This window comes from Melanostigma gelatinosum (genome assembly GCF_949748355.1).
Source record: "Melanostigma gelatinosum genome assembly, chromosome: 20".
Classification (NCBI taxonomy): Eukaryota; Metazoa; Chordata; class Actinopteri; order Perciformes; family Zoarcidae; genus Melanostigma; species Melanostigma gelatinosum.
Window position 1 is genome coordinate 5398197 of NC_136653.1, and position 19608 is coordinate 5417804.

A 19608-nucleotide genomic window follows, 5' to 3' on the forward strand; every position below is an offset into this window, starting at 1 on the left:
AATGAAGAACTGTATGACAAATGCCAACAAGAATGCATGGAGACCATCCTAATGAGCAGAAGATGGGGATGGATAGGACATGTGTTGAGAAAATATCCTGCTGATATTACAAGAACAGCCTTACATTGGACACCAGAAGGGAAAAGAAAAAGAGGCCGCACAAGAAACACATGGAGAAGAACTGTGGAGAAGGAGATGCAGAGCCTAAACCACTCATGGGGCACCATCCAGCGACTCGCCCAGGACAGACAGGAGTAGAAGACTTTTGTTGCTGCCCTACATGCCAAGAGGCATAAAGGGAAATGATGATGTCTGATATAGACACTTAACTATGAAAAACGGATAGAGAGTAAAATCACAGTGTAAACTCCCACACAGTGCCACATTAGTGAACAGCACGGCTCTCTTTCGTCTTGTAACTTCTGCATGTCCGTCAGTACGCTTTTCCCCTGTTGAGCTTTTAGCAGTATTCTGTGTTGCAGTTGCGGTCTGGTAAAACACAGAGGACAATATGATCTGTTTCTGTCACTCTCGTATCGTTTCCCTCCCCTGTGTGTTATTTCTTCTTTTCTGTGTTTTTTACTCACAGCCGGTGTCTGGTGCGAGGCATGTCTCTGATAGCTTGGTCCAGCAGCTTCAGAGCACTTTTCCAGTCGGTTTTATCAATGTGGATGTGGAGCAACAGACTGTATATGGCTGCTCTCAGGGTGAGGTCCTCTTCATCTGCTCACATGCATGGATACACAGGAATTCTGTTCAGATGATTGATCCGTGTTGTCATGTAAGAGTGTGTTCACAACGCCATTATCAACATAGATCTAAGAAACTGAGCTCTCCCAGATAGCCCATCCAAATGCAAATGTCACAGCTTAAAAAAAGCGTAATTGTTTATTGTGGAATGAATAACAACTTCTAGTTCCATCTATTATTTATAGAGTAGACTAGGTACACGGGCGGTCAATCAGATTCCTAGCAGGAAGCAGAACAAAACATGAAGCCATCTGAAAATGATCTGAGATTTCACAACTGAGCCCTGTCGGGGTTCTTCTACCACTCACCTGTTGCTTCATGCTTAGAACTCCCAAGAGGCAGTGCTGTCAAGGTGAGCGAGCCTTTCACTTTGCCCCGCTTCTGAAATAAAAAGGGAAAGGATTAACACTTAAGTCGCAACAGCAGCAGAGTTCTGCTGGTGGGGGTTTGGTCATACTTAAAGCTCACGGACGTCGAACATAAATTGCTATCTGACCTTGCCCTGTATATCATGCCCCCTTACCTGTGAATCCCCTTCCACACCCACAGCATGTGACAATACTGAGTTCACTTATCCGGGTGAGGTAGTCATTTTCGATGTTCACAGTTGGGCATCCTACACATAAAAATAATCCCATTGAGTCACTATGGCATGTTGGAATAAACATAACATACGAACATCATTCTGAATCCTCAAATGAGCCGTTAATTATGGATGTGAAGTTATTTTTGCATTGGAAGGCGTGTTTATCCCCCTGGCTGGATCGCTGTCCACGGGCGGCATTTGGGAGACGCTCTTATTTTTCCACATTTCTGTCCTCAAGAAAATGTGTTTCATCAATTAAAGATGACTGAGCAAATTTAAGAACTGTACCGCCTATTTTACTCAGCTTTAGAGCAACCAAACTGAAGTTGTTGGAAAGAAAATAGCAGAACATGAAAGGTCAGTTTGTCTGTCATTCAATCCTTGTTTTGCTCGCTTGTTATTTATTTTGATGCTCGTGCTTCTTTTTGGCTGAGCTTTCGCCCTGTCAGCCGCTGGCATGAAGAAAAAATGTAAAGTGTCGGGAAAGACTTGTCTGATGCTGGAGCATTTCAGCAGAGGGGCAGAGTCTGTGTTGTTGGTTTCCCTTGTTGCTGTGCTGCTGTATCGCTCCTGCTTAGGAGTTAAGTGCACCGCTGATAATGCAGTTGTTAGACAGAACAGAAATGCAAAAACGGTAGCTGTGGGCCATTTTAGGTTTGAGCCGGGCGCTGAATAACAGATTCTGTGAAGGAAAAATGGAGAGTATCTGCACACTGGATTAAAGCTTAAAGCGATTGTACTGGAAATGCTGTAACTCCTCTATTCAAATATCATATATAGCTGCATCGACGGCCGTGTGGGCGGCTTCGGAGCCAGACACAAACACACTCTGTGGGGAGAATGAGAGATTAGAAATGAACTCCAGACATATGCCATACAATGCAGGAGTCTACCAGCCACCTGGATTACCAATAACAGAAACAGCTTAAAGTTTCTGTTCTATATTCGTACATTAGAATTATATTATAATCATTCACCATTCACACACTTTATTCTCACTGTATACTAACAGGGTTTATTGTGTCCGTTTTATAATGTTGTTCAAACGTTTCATAGAGAGTCCATATGAATCAGTGCAAAGTAAAATGTAGAGAATAAGTAACAATCACCAACCAAACTTTTTTCATTTGAAACAACATTTGACACAATTTTAAAAAGCCTACCGTGTCCAAGCCTAGCGAATGGGCCTCCAGCATCGTCTGCTCTCTGTCGGGGGTGTCCCAATCATCCCGATCGTCCACATAGCACCAGGTCTGCCTGCCCTCCACGTTACTCAGCCTCCAGCGGCTCAGGTCTGTGGCTGCCTCCGTCTTGTACGGCCCCCCTCGCCTCCGCAGGTGCCTATGAGAACAGCAAGTATTTTAATGTTAGAGACACAATACAAAACTGTCTTCAAGTGATGGAAATATAAATATATATTTAAAGGCAGCGTTTCCTCCCTGTCAAAATAAGTTTAAACTTCACTAAGACTTTTTTATTCACAGACATAACTTGAACTGTGCAGTATATTGCAACCTAATACCACTGTACCTTTGAGAAGCTTACAATGGGCCTATATTGTTAGCTGTCTGACTGAGGAGATCTTGTATTGCATTGTTAGAAGTAGGACATCCATAAACCATTTTAATAGTCAAACCTGTTCTAGGGGCGTATATATCTGGACGTCTATTTGTCAAACAATTTGTGTTGTTCTCTCAGGACAGTGGATTAAAATGCTGTTCAGACAGGCATTTGATTAGTAGACCTACAGAAGTATAATCAAAATGTACTTACATTGTCAAAAGTTAAAGTACTCATTTAGTAGCAGACTGGCTCCTGTCAGTTTATGTCATTTGATTATAATAACTGATGAATCACCATGTAAGCAGCTATAATTGTGTACCTGTTCCGATGTGAGGGTTCCGGGACAGATTTGTAATTTGTGATTTTGGCCTATACAAAAATAAATTGAATTGAATAAAAATAAAAATAAAAACCTGCACAGTATTTGTAGTTCGGGATGGAAGATGCATCCAGATCCCAACTTAAGTAAAAGTAGCAATGCGTAAATTACAATACTTAAAGCCCTGCATTCATAATTTTACTCAAGTGAAAGCATAGTATGGTATAGTATAGTATAGTATAGTATAGTATAGTATGGTATAGCATAGTATGGTATAGTATAGTATGGTACAGTATGGTAGAGTATAGTATAGTATTGTATTGACAGCACATTACTCACAATATCCAAAGTAAGTCAAATTGTATTTTTTTGTTTTTTACACAAGTTACAAAGTGCTTTGTATCAATATAAGTACAGAAAGAAAATAAAGGAAAATAAAAGACATATACACACAGAATGCATAAAAGTACTCATTATACAGAATTGCCCCTGTCAGAGTTTTATATTATATTATTTTGTAGCTGGTTGAGGCAAAGTTGATTTAACTACTTTACATAATGTTGGGTAACTAAAGTAAATATTTCCCTGTACAATGCTGTGGTGTAAAATGGTGTACTCAAAGTAAAGTGCAAGTAGGCTAACTCAGTAAATGAGTAAATGCATTAAGTTAGAATTGGCCTACTCTTAACCACTGTTAGCAGGGAGTTTTACCAAAGTAAACACAGTCCAAAGAGCATTGTCATACTGTTAAACTGCTGGCCTAGGAGGTATTTTCACTATTGTTTTTTAATAGTTACAGGAATGGACACAAAAAATATAAAATAGTAAGATAAATGTGTTCTGTATTTTAAGAACACAGGACTGAGAGTACCTCCTCTGCCCAGTAGGGGGCAGTGTGGCGGAAGCCCAGCGCCGACTGCATCTCTCTCGGTGGTGCGTACAACCACCGTGACGTCATCATGCCGACCAATCAGCGGCGGCTCTGCGGCTCTTTCAGGAAGTAAACGCAGAAAGTACAGAGGAGAGAGAGAGAGAGAGAGCCAAAAGCTGTACCTGAAAGTGCAGCCACTCGCCACGGCACATAAGTCAAAGATAATAATGTCCTTAACCATTTTGACATCTGCTTACAGGTATGTTGCAAGTGACAGTGCTCCTCCTGAACTTCCACTGTGTAGTTGGGTGTCAGTTGTCTTCTTGACACTCAGTTTGGTGTCATATGTGACGTTAGCTTGTTATATGATGGCAAACATGCTGGCTAAGGTTGAAGTAAGTCAACAGGATGCTAGCTAACGTTACTGTGTAGTATAACTAAGGAACAATGTCGTGATCGTAAGTGGTCGAACTGGGAGTCTATGGTCATATGTATTTATGTTCATGTTCCGAATTTGAATTCGTCAGAAGGCGACATATTCATTGATAAACTGACTGTGATAATATTTCTGTTCTCTACTACTGTTTCCTGCAGGCTGAGGTCCCTCTGCAGGCTGCAGCGAATCCAGGGCCACATGGTGAGCAGCCCCCTCATGTACCTGCATGTTCTACTGTAGCTACTGCAGGGTTACAGTATTGAGTAGTGAGGCTCTCTCTAGTTGCACTGTGTATTTAAATGGGTTCTTGTAAAGACGTTTACAGACTCTGTCCCGTCGTCTCTATTTTGGATCAGATGTCGAGTCAGGTGGATCCAGGGGTTCTTCTGGAGAAAGTGGGCAACGCAGGTGTGATCACCATGAACAGACCCAAAGTCCTGAATGCTCTCAACCTGACCATGATCCGACAGATCTACCCTCAGCTCAAGGTAGGTGGAAAGCTTGGTTAATGCTCACCTCAACTGGGTCCAATGTCAAGACCTGGAGCGTTTATTATTGCAGTGTGTTACAGATCCCAAATGGCTTTGGACAGATACTTGTACTCTGTACAAAAACCCTTTTAAATTTTTTAATATCCCAAAACCCATTGTGTAATCCAGTTGTGTTTAATATTGTCTGAACTTTCACTTAAATGGAGCAGAAACCTGTTTCAGCTGGTGACGCACACAATTAACATTTGTTTTTGATGATAATTTCCTGTCAATGTGCTGCTTTTTTTATGAATTTTTTATTCTAGAACTGGGAAGATGACAATGAGACTGACATTGTGATCATCAGAGGAGCAGGTGGAAAAGCCTTTTGTGCTGGTGGAGACATCAGAGGTGAGCATTTGCCTTGAAGGATCAATCAGCAGGGTCTGTGTAGCCCCAGTTTACGCCTCTCATGTAATAGCAGACATTCACATCACATCAGTTCTCCGAAAAGAACATTAAGCCTTTGAAGGTTGTTTGAAAACACTTTTTATTTTAAAGGTATTTCCAGAATCCCAAAGCCTCTTAAAACCATCTGGATGAAAAATGATTCCGTCTGCTGAATGATTAAAAAAAGGAGTTTCCTAATTTGTGCCTCTGTTTCCAAATCAAAACAAAGATGGCAGCCATCAGCAACCAGAATAGGAAACTGAGTCGCAACTTGATGAAATGGGATATAGACCTTTTTTTAGTTTTTTTTTTATCTTGCAAGATGGATGATGTCATCTGTGTCCTGCATGTATGCCAGTACATGAGAGGCACAGACTGGGTCTGGAGAGACAGTAATGTAACCAGACGTGGTTCTGCTTTGATCTGTTTTCTCCTCTAAGCGGTCACAGAAGCAGGAAAAGTTGGAGATTCTCTGGCAGAGGTCTTCTTCCGTGAGGAATACATTCTCAACAACGCGATTGGTAAGCGTTACAAGTTCTATTACACCCGTATTATCAAATATCTGTTATCTATGGGCCCTTATTCAGTTAAAATCTCACTATAATAATGAGATTAACACCACACCAACACCTTTTTTTATCTTTTAAGGAACATGCAGGAAACCCTACATCGCCCTTATTGATGGAATAACAATGGGAGGCGTGAGTATTTATAATGTATGAAGTTGGTAATATATGGGTGGTGTTTTGGTTCCTTTTTGAGTGAAAAGCTTTGCTCTCTTATCGGGGCGTGCTATTCAAATACGCCTGTAGGTGTCAGTAGAGAACTATCTGCTGCTGCCGGTGGCAAGGTGGCCTCTGATTGGATGAAAGTTGCTGCTGCCACATTTGTTGTCGCTCCAGGTGTCAGATATGTTTGGGATTTTAATTGGTGCCTTTGCGCAACATTAAGCATGATCAGACATTATTCAGACACAAATGCAGATATATATTAGGATGGACCTTTATTTTAAATGACGATAAACTATTAATATTGTTTCAATCGCCTGGTTCAGTCTGTTCTTTTATCCACCGCATGACCTTGACAGTGAGTTTACTCCTGAGGTGTCACTGAGGTTGCTCACCACCAGCGGTATCTGCAGGGTCATTACTCATTGTGTGTGTGTATTCTACTGTCCTCTCTTGTTCGACTGCTGCTTGTTATACTTCACGCTGATGTGGTGATGTTTTGGCTGGGAAGTCTTCTTTAATGGTCATGTACGCGAACCTAGATCAAAGCTTACTCTTCTGAACTCCTCGCGTTCAGGCTGTCTCTGCACATTGGTGTGAGTGCAGAGGGATTTCTCAGGGTTGTTGCATCCACACATTCTCTGCACATGGCGCTGTAGTGGTGCGCTGCTTCTTAAATCAAAGGCGTGGATGTAGAACGACTAAAACCTTTAAAGCTGCAAGAATATATATATTTGAAGGGTCAAACGTCGCTCTTTGATGGCAGGGACTTAAAGTGATCACCATCTTGGCCTGACCTGTACCAACGTGTTAGTTCTTTGGGCTGCTTAGGACTGCCGATACAAAAGCAGCTTTTTTGTTGTTGGTATTGTGTAGTAAGCATTTCAAACTGGGTAACTCACAGCGGGATAAATCCTAGAGGTTGTGAACCGAAAACCAAATCATCTTCTTTGCTTGTCCCCCCCGCGTGTTTAGACCGCCATGATGACAATGACACCGCCACTTAGGCGAGAGAGACGGAAGCTGTAATTTATTTGTCAGAACAACACTGGGAAAGAGAAACAATGTAGGGTAGCAGAGTGCAGTAATGGATGCGAGGGACAGCTGAGTGCTTGTTTCTGACGTGGCACCATATGGTGTGATACAAGACAAGTCACTTCCGTCCATCACCCCAGTGGAAAGGTTCGGCAACTCCTTTGCGCTGCTTATCACACAATTATTATTTTTTTCTCTCTTTGTAAATGGGTTTATGGCTCTGGGATTAACGTGATTTTGAAGAGCTCCCATCTGTCATGTCAGTAGAGAGAAGACACCAGTGGTGGGCCGTCAGGGCCTTCAAGGCCTTCTCTGCTGGCCGAAACAGAATCACAAAGTTATAGCTATTTTATAATTTTTCATAAATACACTACATGTATTATAATTTATAAAAATATTTTTCCCATTATCTTATTTTCTCATTGCACAGCTCCCGTCTTCCTCAGTTGCTCTGCTTCCAGTGCAGCTTGTTTTAAGGAAAGCTTTTATCCAATCAGATCTCACCTGTGTCTCTAGGTAAGAAGAGAGGCCCGAGGCCTGCAGACTCACAAGTGCATCCATAAGCAGTTTAAGTAAATGGAGACGATAATGTTGATTGTCATAGTGTTCAACCAATCAGATCTTTAGTTTGACATGTTGGGCGTATGTCAGAGCCTGCTAGCTGGCCTACAACTACGTCAGCATTACATGCGGCTCAGTATCCAGGAGCAGCTCTGCAGTGAGGTGCAGCGTGTGCTGTGATTGGTCAGTGGGCGAGCACGTGACTATCGTGAAACGAAACTTAACAGCAGAGGCTTAGTCGGAGTAGTGAGAGTTCAAATTGAAAAATATGGAAGAAATTATGACATTGTTTTGCATTTTGCTTGATGTAGATTATTCATTTTTTTACCTAGCTTTGTTTTTGTAACACTCAATGGCTGAAGGAGGAGAAACGGATTTGTGAGTTGGGATTTAACTGGGATGAAACTCTTTGTCAACAAAGAAAGGAGGATGGAGTTTGTCTTTAAGTGAACAGCATTTAGTCAGTCAACTGCGGTTGTTTTTTTTTACATCTAATACCTGAATGGCCCTCGAGTGTGTAGCAGAATGCTTGTTGCTGCTGTTTTCCCGTTAAGCTAGTTAGCGTAGCCTCCCAGAACACTTGCGGAGCCCCAGCTGTTTTTTGTTGTGGGTTTTTTTGTTCCGGTTCAGAGGTCACACAGACCGTTGTCTCCTACATGAGCGCAGAAAACATTATTGTTGGAGCTATTTATGTGATATTGTATTTTGTTATTTCATTTATAAGTAGTATTGTTTAATTATTGTAGATGTTTCATATGTTAAGATTATTTTTCTCTTTAATAGCAATTTGTTTGTTTCTATTATTTTTTGGGTAATTACTGTGGGCACCTGTTGCTATTTAAACAAGTAGAAAGGTAGGACCAGCATGCACCGGGGTGGGCGTATAGTTTTTACCAGCTACACAGGACAGGAGAGACAGCACGACAGGAGTTAGTTAATTAGTTTGTTTTCTTGTTTTATTTGCTTTATTTAATAAATACACCAAAATTGAATCCTGCTTGGACATTTTACTCTCTTCTGGCTGCGTAAAGATACCGACCACGGTGCATCAGTGGCGTTTGATTATTATTTGTTTAAGTTTGATTTAGCCGACAAATGGCCACTACAATTATATTTCCCACAATTTAAGCTTCTGCATTTTCCAAATGCACTAGTATTATTCAAACGTATTGCTCGGTTTGTAAGCCTCGTACCGAACGGTTTAATACGAATACGTACATAGTTACAGCCATAGAAATGAATAATAACCGTAGCTGTGGCGCCATCATGAGGTTATAAGGTGGTATTTCAGCTGCAGGACAGCAGTGAAGGCCCAGGTATAAAATGCAAGGCCCGCCACTGGAAGACACTAATGTTGATGCAAACCATCCTCGAGGCGATTGCTGTTTTAATGTGTGTAGTGGTTGTAAAACAGGCTAGTTCTATATATGGAAGAGTCCAAGAGGACCAGAGTCCCTGTTCCCAGATCGGCACTGAGCTCGGGGCAGAACTCCCACGTCGAGCGAGTATTCTTGCATTTAGTTATAACAAACCACCGGGTAGGGAAGAGGCATGTCTTTAGCACGTCAAAGCACTCACTCTCTCTCACACGCACACACACACGCACACTCTCTCTTACATCAGTGGGATCTCATCACACGCACATCATTCATCGCGCTCCAAGTTTAAAATCCCCAGAATGAAGGTCTGAATGCTGAAGTGTTATTAATCCGTGTCTCTTGACTTTTCAGCGTGTTTGAGTTTTGCTCTTCACATTTCAAAACATTTATCGTGGTCGTGCTGCAGTGCTCCTCGCATGCTAGCTCGGATCACACCGCTTTTCAAGAGGGTTTGTAACAGACGAGGCGCAGTGGCCGCTGATGGATACTTGTCTGGAGCCGCATGGCTGTAATCTCTTTCCTCTGGAGAACAGAGCTCTTGTTTCCTAATGTCCACATCATCTAATGAGAACAGAGTGAGGGCCCCAAACAGACCTGAGGGTAGATTTTGATCCATGGGTTAGGATTGAGGTTCTCATCTTCCAGACTCTGTGCAGCAAGAGTGATGTGGAAAGTCATTTTCAAACAAACGTCACTTTCTCTTCAAGTGTTTCTAACTGTTATCTGCCACTTGTGTCCACTTGTGTTTCCACTCTCATGCACGGCGGCACTAATCATTTCTGATGTAGCAAACTGGGATTCTGCTGCAAAATGTTTCTGGGGAGAGGTACCTAGATTCCTCTTGAGGTACTGAGGTGTGAAGAGTATTACAACTACGGTACTCGACATCATTGCAATGGATTTCACCCCACCACCTGTTCTGTATCCAAGGCAAGGCAAGTTTATTTGTATAGCACATTTCAACAACAAGGTAATTCAAAGTGCTTCACATAAAACCATTAAAAGCATCAAAACATAAGGCAAAAGAAAAGGAGATTTAAAAACAATTAAGAACATTCATTAAAACAAAAAAATTAAAAAACAGTGCAAGAAATAAAATGCAGTTGTAAAATGCAGGAAATTGATTAATATATGAATTGAATGTGGTTCAATTAAAGGCAGCAGCAAACAGAAAAGTCTTCAATCTTGATTTAAATGAGCTGAGGGTCTCAGCAGACCTGCAGCTTTCTGGGACTTTGTTCCAGATATGTGGAGCAGAAAAACTGAACGCTGCTTCTCCATGTTTAGTTCTGACTCTGGGAACAGATAGTAAACCAGATAGTAATCCAGTAAACCAAATAGCCCTACGAGGACTTCCTGAAGCCCTCCGTACTCTTGGCCAGTGTAAACTCTTCCCAGCCAGGTTGTACATTTTGCAGCCTATTCTGTTTGTAAGCATAAGCTATAAACATGCTCGTCTGCACACTTTTGCACATTTCCATTGTTGACAGCAGCGTCTGCAGACATGTTCTTATATGGTGCTTGGCGGTGCCACACCAGCACGTAACAATGTTCCACTGCTTTTATGGTAAAACTCGGGTAATGTGAGATCAAACGGACCCTCATTCCGTACCGGTGCGTCCATCGATCATTGCAAGGAGACAGTTTATTGTTTCCTTTGTTTTCTTTCATTTTCTGATTGCGAAAAATGTTTTCAGGTTGTGTTATTTCTACACTTTGGAGGAAATGGCTGCTGTGGTGTAGGTTTATTCATCTTATACATGAATCATTCAGGATCAAACAATAGAGGAAGACAGGAGGAGCTCTGGATGTTTTGCTTCAGTGTTACCTTACACATATAGAACTTAAAAAAGGCTAGTGTCAATTACAGTATGAAACAAACAGGGGTATGAAAATAATGCAGTTAAATATTTAAAGTAGATTGTGAAATTGTTCCGTACCGTATTAAAACTCACGTTATTATTATTATGAAATAATTAATAGAGAAATAGTTTGTTGGATTTTATTTGCATTTCAGAATGTCAAGGGGAAAGAATTTGAATTGGCCTTTTTTCACAGCACATAGTAGGAAAAGCCCAGGTGTTACTGAGAACATTAAATATGGCTCTGCTCTATTCAGGTGTCCCAGTAAACCAGGACAGTGTGACAGTGAGTTAACATGCACAATACCGGAACAAAATGGAATTCAGCAATCACAAATTGTATCATTAGCTTCAACGTAATCTCTCATTGAACATTGTCAATCTCTAAAATTTGAAATGTGTTCCTAAAGTTGCCCAATAAGACTGTTTAGAACGCATTAATTGGCTCCACGCGGCTCTCAACGTGGCGAGTGCTGAGTCGGCGGCTTGCAGCTAACTGTGCTACGCTTGCGCGACAACACCGTCCGTCGTAAATCTGTCGAGTTCCTGTTTCCACTCTGAACACGGTGCCCGTCTTTGCTCTGCGCCTGAAGTGCTGTCATCATGTAATTGTGTAGTCTTAAGCTGACATAAGTCACAGTCAGTCTCTTTTGTGTGCCTTTTTTTTGGGATCTGGTTGTTTCAGGTCTGTTTCGTCTCCTGCGATCAGATAGTGTGCCTCTGTCTAGCTGTTCTCTAAGAGCAAGGTGAAGATGAGGTAATCACACTTTCGCTAATGGTTGGTTGGCACAGATTCAGCCCTCAGCAGGTGGCGTGATTGCATCAGGTAGTACTATTCATCTGTTTTGAGGTTGATATGGGGGTTAATCAACACCAGGGAATCAGAGATAACACCACCAGGTGCGGCGGCTTCTAGCGTTCAGTGCTTACTTTTCTTAGCCAGCCGGTGGAGCACACAGGAGTGTTTCTCAAAGGCGAGGAAAAGACATTCCATTGAAACTCTACAGAAATCCCTGGTCCAACAATTGGCAACTCCTATTGGGTCTAAATAATCCCTTAATTCACCATGTTAGATGTGAAACAGCCGTCTCAAACGTCATTGAAGAACACAGTCATTTTTACTTCGCTAATCATGGAACACACTTAAACTTGACCGAAACGAAATAAAACTCATTTGCCGTCGTGGTTAGCCTCGTCTTTCCACTTCCAGCTAAGTCCCGCTCTGGTTTGGTTGAAATAAAACCTTAAATCACCGAGTTAGATGTGAAAATATGTCTGCTCTACGTCACGGTCTCTCTTTTTTTCTTTTTTTTTGGTGTTTCTCTCAGTTAGAGAGTGTGGGAGCCGCTCGACCTGCCAGCACTGGTGACAGAAAATATCCCAAACCCGCCCGACCGAATATTCTGGAAAGCTGTTCTCCTCCTGCCGAGCGACCACGAGAGTGTAGCCAGCTTGGCAGACGGGTAAGCAGCAGCTCTTCAATATGACAAAAAAGGTCACCGATAGTAACGGCAGTGGTGACGGGTAGATGTTTGATTACCTTTTTACGGTTTAGTTGAGTTTCTTCTCATTGAATCTCACTGAACCATTCATTGAGCGTGTCCTCTCGTCTGTCCTCAGGATCCTGTCAGACTGGCTGGAGGTGAAGCTCGGTGGCGGCAAAGGGTCAGAGGTCAGCGAGGAGCAGCGAGATGGCACACTGCAGACCCTCTGTGTCACCAACACACTCCGGGACGAAGGACAACGCACCTTCAAAGTCCACATCAGCGTCACGGTAGACTGCAGCTTACACTGACAAAACAAAGAGATCAGCAAGTCTGCTGATTGGACTGCAGTTATTCTCATTTGTACATTATTCTGTGCTTGAGGAAAGTCCTTCCACAACAACTTTCATATTGACCGAATAAAAGTCATGTTTAGATGTTGTTCAATGCTAATAGGTGTCTTTTAAAGAGACAGGGATGTCCGTTGATGAATACCACTGACTCTTCACAAACACTATATATGCCTACCTATATATTGAGGCTTATTATTAACCTACGTTGGTTTTGAGAAATTAGTTTGTACTATTTAGCTAGATACAAAAAATACTATGTGGTCTGCGTAACATGAGGTTTTCTGACCAGTCTTCTCGGTGGTGTCCCCCCAGGCGTCCAGAGGCCCTCTTACCCTGTCCAAAACGGAGGAGTGCCGTGACCTCCAGGGGACGGGGGCTCTGATTGTGTTGCTTCCCGCCATGCCCATCACCGAGGCCGGGCACGACGAGCAGGATTTAGCTCTGCTGTCGGCCCTGCTTCAGCTCAAACAGCTACAGCAGGCCAGCGCCTGGCGCTGCCCGCTGCCCCTGGCCATTCTGGTGCCAGGGCCCGAGTGTGGCAGCGGTGATGCACAGAAACAACACTGATAATGAAATATCATTTTGGGATTGCCCTGATTCGGTACAAACACGTACTGGGACATTTAAATAGCCATTGATGGAATTAAGGTGATTGCATTTACTGCAATATTTTATGTATTTGTGTTGTATGTCAGGCAGTAGTGGAGTAACAGTAGCTGAATTAATCTGGACAAAATGTGTTAAACGCTGAACGACTCCTCTCATGGCGCCTCCTTGTCCCTCAGCCCTGATGCTGCACACACTGGTCCAGGAGGGCCTGCTATCGGAGTACACCTTCTTCTTCATACCAGAGACCACAAGTGACCTACAGGGATCCAAGCAGGTATTACACATACACTCTTTTTTGTCTTTTCTTTTTTTTCAATGTAATGATCTTCACTTTCTGGGATTTCCAAGTCTTCTACATCTTCTCTCCCCTCCGTCCTGTTGTGTGTCTCTAGCTGAGCCAGGCTACCCGTTGGCTTCTGGCCCGTGCTCCACCGCCCTTCCCGCTCGCCTGTCAGACCCTGGTCAGTTTGAGTCGTGAATTCAGCCCCCGAGTTCACGCTCACCGCCAGGAGCGGGTCGCTGCACGTCTTCCCTCCCAGGACCCTGTGCCTGTCATCCAGCTGTACAACGGCGTCTTGGCTCACATCGCTGACAAAGTGTCGTCCCAGGATCTCAGCAGACTCTCGTGGCCGCCAGGAGAGTTCTGCTTGCATGACACCCGTGACTTTGTCCCTCATCTGGATTGGAACTCTGCCCAGCACCTGGACTGGTTGCGCAAAGTCATCCTCAGCCTGCAGCTGCCACAGTGGGAGCAACTATCTGCTACAGGTCAGTGACGGAGATGTTAATTTAGCTTCTTATTACTGCAGATGTTCTATTAATGCAAGTACAAAAGAGAGATGTGAACAAGAGGCCAATGCTGCATGTATTATACATCCTTTATTATCCCTCCCTTTCTCTCTAGACTCGTGGTCCGCGCTCTGCTCCTCCATCTTTCGCTACGTTGCTCAGATCCCGGTCTCGCAGCGCAGTCAGCCTCTCCTAATGTCGCGGCTGGAAAACCTTCTGGAAAGGGTCAGGGGCCACGGTACCCGAACCCCGGCATCCAAGCTAGCCACGAGTAGCTGGGACGACGAGGATGCGTGTCCAGCCTTCAGTCAGATTCCTTGGGACGACGTGCTGGTGATTTGCATCGACCACAAACTGAAAGACTGGCAGATCCCACCTGTCTCTGAAGGTGAGCACATTCTCCGGGGAATGTTCTTTTACTGTCATTTCGATTTAGAACCAATGCACATGTTCGATGTAAAACCGATGCTGAATGACAGTTTGTAATTATTTGTTTGTTTTTTGTTGTTTTAGATGCCATGACGGATGATGGGGAGATCCTGGTTTACCTCCCCACGGAGTCATTAAAGGGTTTCCAGCCACCTGAAGAATGGACCCAGGCCATCAGACGAACGCACCAAGAGAAGCAGCAAGAGACGGAAGGGTAAGAAAGTACAAAAAGCCGTCCGTCTTTTAGATGTTAACATTACAACTGCTGGAAAGAATACATTGGCAAGTACAAGTTACAATCACAGTACTCATCCTCTGCTCTCTCCTTGACTCCGTCCTCAGTGCGGATGCTGCTGCTTGTGCCACGCCCGGCACTCTGTCCCTCAGACAGAGGTTGTTCAACAGTCTGGCCGAGCTTCTCGAGGCCCCGACGGCCCCGCTGGACATCACGCACACTCCCACAGCACAAGAGCTCCTGGCCCACAAAGTCCTCAAGAGCTTGGAGGAGGAGAAGGCTGAAAGCAGAAGGTACAGCGACAGCACTGCTGTTGAAAGTTTTCATTGCATCCAGAAGTTCTGCTTTAAGAATATGCCATTTTGAAGGACGAGGTGTGTGCGAATAAAAAAAGAATACCATATCCACAATATGTAAGTCATGTCTAATTCCCACTACTGTCCACAGGAGCATGGAGCAGCTTCAGCATTGGCTGGATGGTGACCCCTTGGTCCACTTGTCCACACCGCTTTTCATTGCATCCTCAACTCTGTTGTCGATGCACCCAACCATAACGCACGCACCCACAGCTGCCGTCACACAGGTTGGACAAGTCCCCTCACCTCACACAGTGATCCCGAGTTATGTCCTTTTTCAAACAGACATTCTTGGTGTTGGGAATATTGTTGACGTCTTAGATGAAAGTGTCTTATGTGTGGCTGCAAATGATAAGAGATTCGTCAACAAAATGTTCCAATCATGCATTGTTTTGACTTTCCAGGAGCCAAAGCCTGATGATCTGTCGGACAAAGCAGACCGCCCTCAAACCATGCCTGTGTCTATGACGTGGCGGCTGAAGGAAGTCGAGCGACAGATTTTGGCAAGCCATGAGGAAGAATCGGCCTGCAGACTGAAGCTGAGTGGTCTGCTGAGCATTGTTGATGAACTGTTGGCGGAAAATCACAACTGCCGCTATGCAAATAATTGAAGTACTTAAAAAAAAAAAATGCTTCTGCCTGGGACGAGAGACTGACATTTTGTTTGCTGAGCTCATGGCAAACTCCGGCATACAGAGTTTGGATGTTGTTTGTGCAGTGTCTACCATAGTGGTTTTTGCATAAACCTGACCCTTAAAGTGTGTTAAAATCTCTGGGAAGGTTGCTCTTCTTCTTGTCTGTCTTTAACACACTCTTATGTACTAAGATTGTATTTGTAAAACCAATCCATTGAAAGTCTTCTGTGTTGTTTGAACCAATTTTTTTGTTGAGTAATGAAATAGCCTAACGGCTAAATAAAAGTGTAGTTTTTCAGGTAAACTTCCCATTTAGCCTACCGTAGTCATTCAATAGCATTGGATCATCTCAATCTGTCTCCCTCCCCTCGACCAGAAGCGGAAGTCGCCTTTTCTCTACGGCAAACCTGAAGGGACATATCATCTCCAATACAAAACGATAAACATGAGACAGTCTGTTACAATAATAATACATTTTAAAAATGCGTTAACGCGAGATAAAATAATTGTCGGCGTTAATTAATGAATGCGTTAACGCGATAATAATGCGTTAACTTGCCCAGCACTAATATATAGATACACATACATTGAAATGTAACCTTTGTGAAACAATTTCAAACTTTGATGTTTATCTGGAGGGTCACTTTGTGTGGGGATGTACATCCTCCCGCTCAGACTGGTCCCTTCTGTGCCAGATGGACAACAACATACATGACGGATCCTTACACCGCTAAGGGGCGACACTGAACCGGGAGCTGGAATATGACTCGTATGAGGCCACAAAAGTCAAATAAAATTAAGTAAAATACTGTATTGTAAAAGGGAGAAGGATGCTTTGAGAGGCTACGTGCTGACATGCAGAGCGAGCTGGGCCAATGCCCGGCTGCAATACAGTATGAAAAGAACATTAAATATTTAACATGTATTCCAACACGAAAACAATCAGTAAATAACACTTATATAATATAACATGTTCATTTATTGAGATGCCCCCATGGACCTTGTTATAGGAGGTAAAGATCAGGAGAAGTAAACATGAAGTGTAATTATGAATACTGATGTTAAATTAAGCTATGATGAGTTTTCACTGTTAATTTAACATCTCTATTACATGTTGATGCCTCCATGACCAAGTTAAGCAGATGAGACTGAGGACAGCTATGTAGAAGAAAAGATGTTCACTTTGTCTAACATGTAGCTTGACAGAGTTCTCCATGTGTGTCCTGGTGTTCTCATGTTTCCTTACCTCCTCATCCCTCACTCCCTACCCTGGTGTTCTCATGTTTCCTTACCTCCTCATCCCTCACTCCCTACCCTGGTGTTCTCATGTTTCCTTACCTCCTCATCCCTCACTCCCGTAACTGTCTCCAAATTAAGACATTAGTCCATTTGTAATATCTCAATTTGACCATCTTGTACTTAAGGTTACAGTGAAATTAGCTCTCAGCCTATATAAAGCCTTTACTAGGACAACCAGTAGAGAGGACAATACACTTCTGATGTGTTATTGTTGCTGTCACACAGATGACCGTTGTGACTGTCACCTTTTTCTTTTATTTAAACCCACAATAAGACATCCATGTAAATGATTTCTATATGAATTTGTGTATATTCTGCTGTGTAAAATTCGTCAATCTTCTAAGTTTGTATCCTTGTGTGAATATTATTGATACGTGTTTCTCTTTTCATCATTTACTCAATGTGAGTTGGACAATTTTGGAGAAAATAATCCTGCAGGGGAGGGTGACTGCCTTGCAAGCAAAAAAATATAAAGTATGTGCATATGTGTTACTGCAAGTTAATAAACACATTTGTTGACATTTGTTTTTGCTGCTGTTGTGTTTGTTAACTGTCCTCTGCCTTATTGCAATACAGGCTCTTGTCTCTAAAGATTCATTGAGAAATAAATAAATATAAATAAATGTATATGTATTTATATTTACTTAATCTCTCTCTCTCAATTTCGTTTCCAATACAGATTTGTTGTATTAGAATAAGCAGAGACGGGTTGTGTAATGTTTGCAACTCATAGCTGTACTGAATGGTAAGAGCACTGAAAGATAAAATTAAAAATAACGAGTATAAATCGAATAAAAAATATATTATATATAAGATAAAATAATTAATATTTCTCTCTTTCTGTCTTGGCTATTCACACGCACGCACTCACTGAATGCCATGGAAACGGACCCACCCGAGGTTACTAAGGCCTCAGAACGTTCTGATTGCTCACTCTGCACTTGCACCTGAGCGTGAACACGTCTTGGACATACCGTGGAAAGCCGACTCTTTGAGTTTTTTACTTCTTGAGAGAGGCTACTTGATACGAAACTTGTTGGATAAACTACTGGATCGCTACTCGTGGACAACAGACGCACCTGCGTCGAGTGTGCGGTGAGAGACGGACCATCCCTCTGCTGGTACGTTTTACTTCTGTTAAGTGGCAGAATGTCTTAAATGTTGCAGGACATCTGTGGAAGGTGTTCACAATAGTGTAGATTTTTGATTTGATTTATTTGTATAAAACAATGTAAATACATGTATAAATATAAAAATACAAATAATACAAATAAATACATTAAAAAATACAGGGTGACACAAAAAAGCGAAAAACACTTGTTTCCATTGTGGCCCACAGAAGGGAAAAAACACAGACAAACATGACGACTTTTTAAATTAAAAAGAAATTTAAAAAATGATACTAATAATAAATAAATTGGTTGTTATCTTGACGGGCCATTTCATGGTAAAAAAATTGCTTAACCCTGATTTTAAAAACCGGTTTAGAATCGCTGGCCTTGATGTGACTAGGGAGGCTGTTCCACAGCTTTGCACCCGTGAACTCAAAAGAAGTAGATCCGAAGGTCTTTACATGTGGAATGACGAAGGACAAGGTGCTGGACCTAGTATTGTGGTAGGAAGAATTTAGTTTAAATGAACCTGATAAATATTCAGGGGCCTGGTTATTGACAATATTGAACATATGGTTGAGTTTGAGTTGTTGAACTCTAAGATTCATGGGCAGCATATTGACCTGTCTGAATTGAGTAGGACCTATGTGTGTCCTAGGATGAGCATTAAGGAGGAAACGTATGATTTTGTTCTGCATAATCTGTAACCTCGCCTGATTTGTCTTGGTCAGGCCAGAGTACCAAGAAGAGCTGGCATAGTCCATATGACACTGGATTAAAGCTGATGTGAGTAGCCTTTTTGTTTGAAGATCTAAATGTTTGGCCTGCCTATATAGGAATTTCAATTTTGCACTAGATTTGCTGATAACTTTATCCGCTATGTGATCACCCGATAAGGTCTGATCTAGCTCCAGACCAATGTATTTAACACAGGATTTACTGCTGATAACAGTACCAGCACAGGCTACATCGATAGTGTCATTAACCAGGAGTCGTCTTTTGGATCCGAACAAGATCGATTCAGTCTTTCCTAAGTGGAGAGACAGTTTGTTGTCTATCAACCATTCTCTCACCGACTCAAGTTGAGAGGACAGGGTTTGCTGTATTTCTGCTACATTTTTGCCAGCTACCAACAAAGCAGAATCATCAGCATACAACAGCAGCTTGCAGTTAACTGCTGAGGGCATATCATTGACATATATGAGAAATAGAAGGGGACCCAGGATTGACCCCTGGGGAACCCCGCATGTAACTATAGCTGGAGTAGACAGGGTGCCCCCTACATCTACTACCTGCA

At 42.6% G+C, this 19608-nt stretch overlaps 2 protein-coding genes across 6 annotated transcripts; both read left to right on the plus strand.

The window, feature by feature from the left end:
- The first annotated feature begins 586 nt into the window (after positions 1 to 586).
- LOC306794509 (3-hydroxyisobutyryl-CoA hydrolase, mitochondrial-like) lies at positions 587 to 13272 on the plus strand. Of its 3 annotated transcripts, XM_079292610.1 has the most exons (9): positions 4252 to 4348; positions 4684 to 4726; positions 4882 to 5013; positions 5322 to 5406; positions 5886 to 5966; positions 6094 to 6146; positions 12339 to 12473; positions 12631 to 12784; positions 13160 to 13272. In XM_079292610.1, exons 1-9 carry the CDS (start codon positions 4317 to 4319, stop codon positions 13204 to 13206), a joined length of 762 nt encoding a protein of 253 aa, XP_079148736.1. In that variant the 5' UTR covers positions 4252 to 4316; the 3' UTR covers positions 13207 to 13272. The 3 variants fall into 3 exon arrangements, with proteins under 3 accessions (XP_079148737.1, XP_079148736.1, XP_079148735.1); XM_079292611.1 differs by lacking the exons at positions 4252 to 4348; positions 13160 to 13272 and adding an exon at positions 587 to 707 and having other exon boundaries at positions 12631 to 12884; XM_079292609.1 differs by lacking the exon at positions 13160 to 13272 and having other exon boundaries at positions 12631 to 12884.
- An 81-nt stretch (positions 13273 to 13353) lies between these two features.
- LOC306794508 (germinal-center associated nuclear protein-like) lies at positions 13354 to 17524 on the plus strand. 3 transcript variants are annotated; one of them, XM_079292607.1, is made up of 8 exons: positions 13354 to 13495; positions 13633 to 13730; positions 13849 to 14224; positions 14361 to 14633; positions 14759 to 14888; positions 15017 to 15202; positions 15357 to 15492; positions 15670 to 17524. In XM_079292607.1, the coding sequence occupies exons 2-8, from the start codon at positions 13638 to 13640 to the stop codon at positions 15874 to 15876; spliced, it is 1401 nt and encodes a 466-aa protein (XP_079148733.1). In that variant the 5' UTR covers positions 13354 to 13495; positions 13633 to 13637; the 3' UTR covers positions 15877 to 17524. The 3 variants fall into 3 exon arrangements, with proteins under 3 accessions (XP_079148733.1, XP_079148732.1, XP_079148734.1); XM_079292606.1 differs by lacking the exon at positions 13354 to 13495 and having other exon boundaries at positions 13560 to 13730; XM_079292608.1 differs by lacking the exon at positions 13354 to 13495 and having other exon boundaries at positions 13560 to 13730; positions 15357 to 15529; positions 15670 to 15825.
- Positions 17525 to 19608: the final 2084 nt, after the last annotated feature.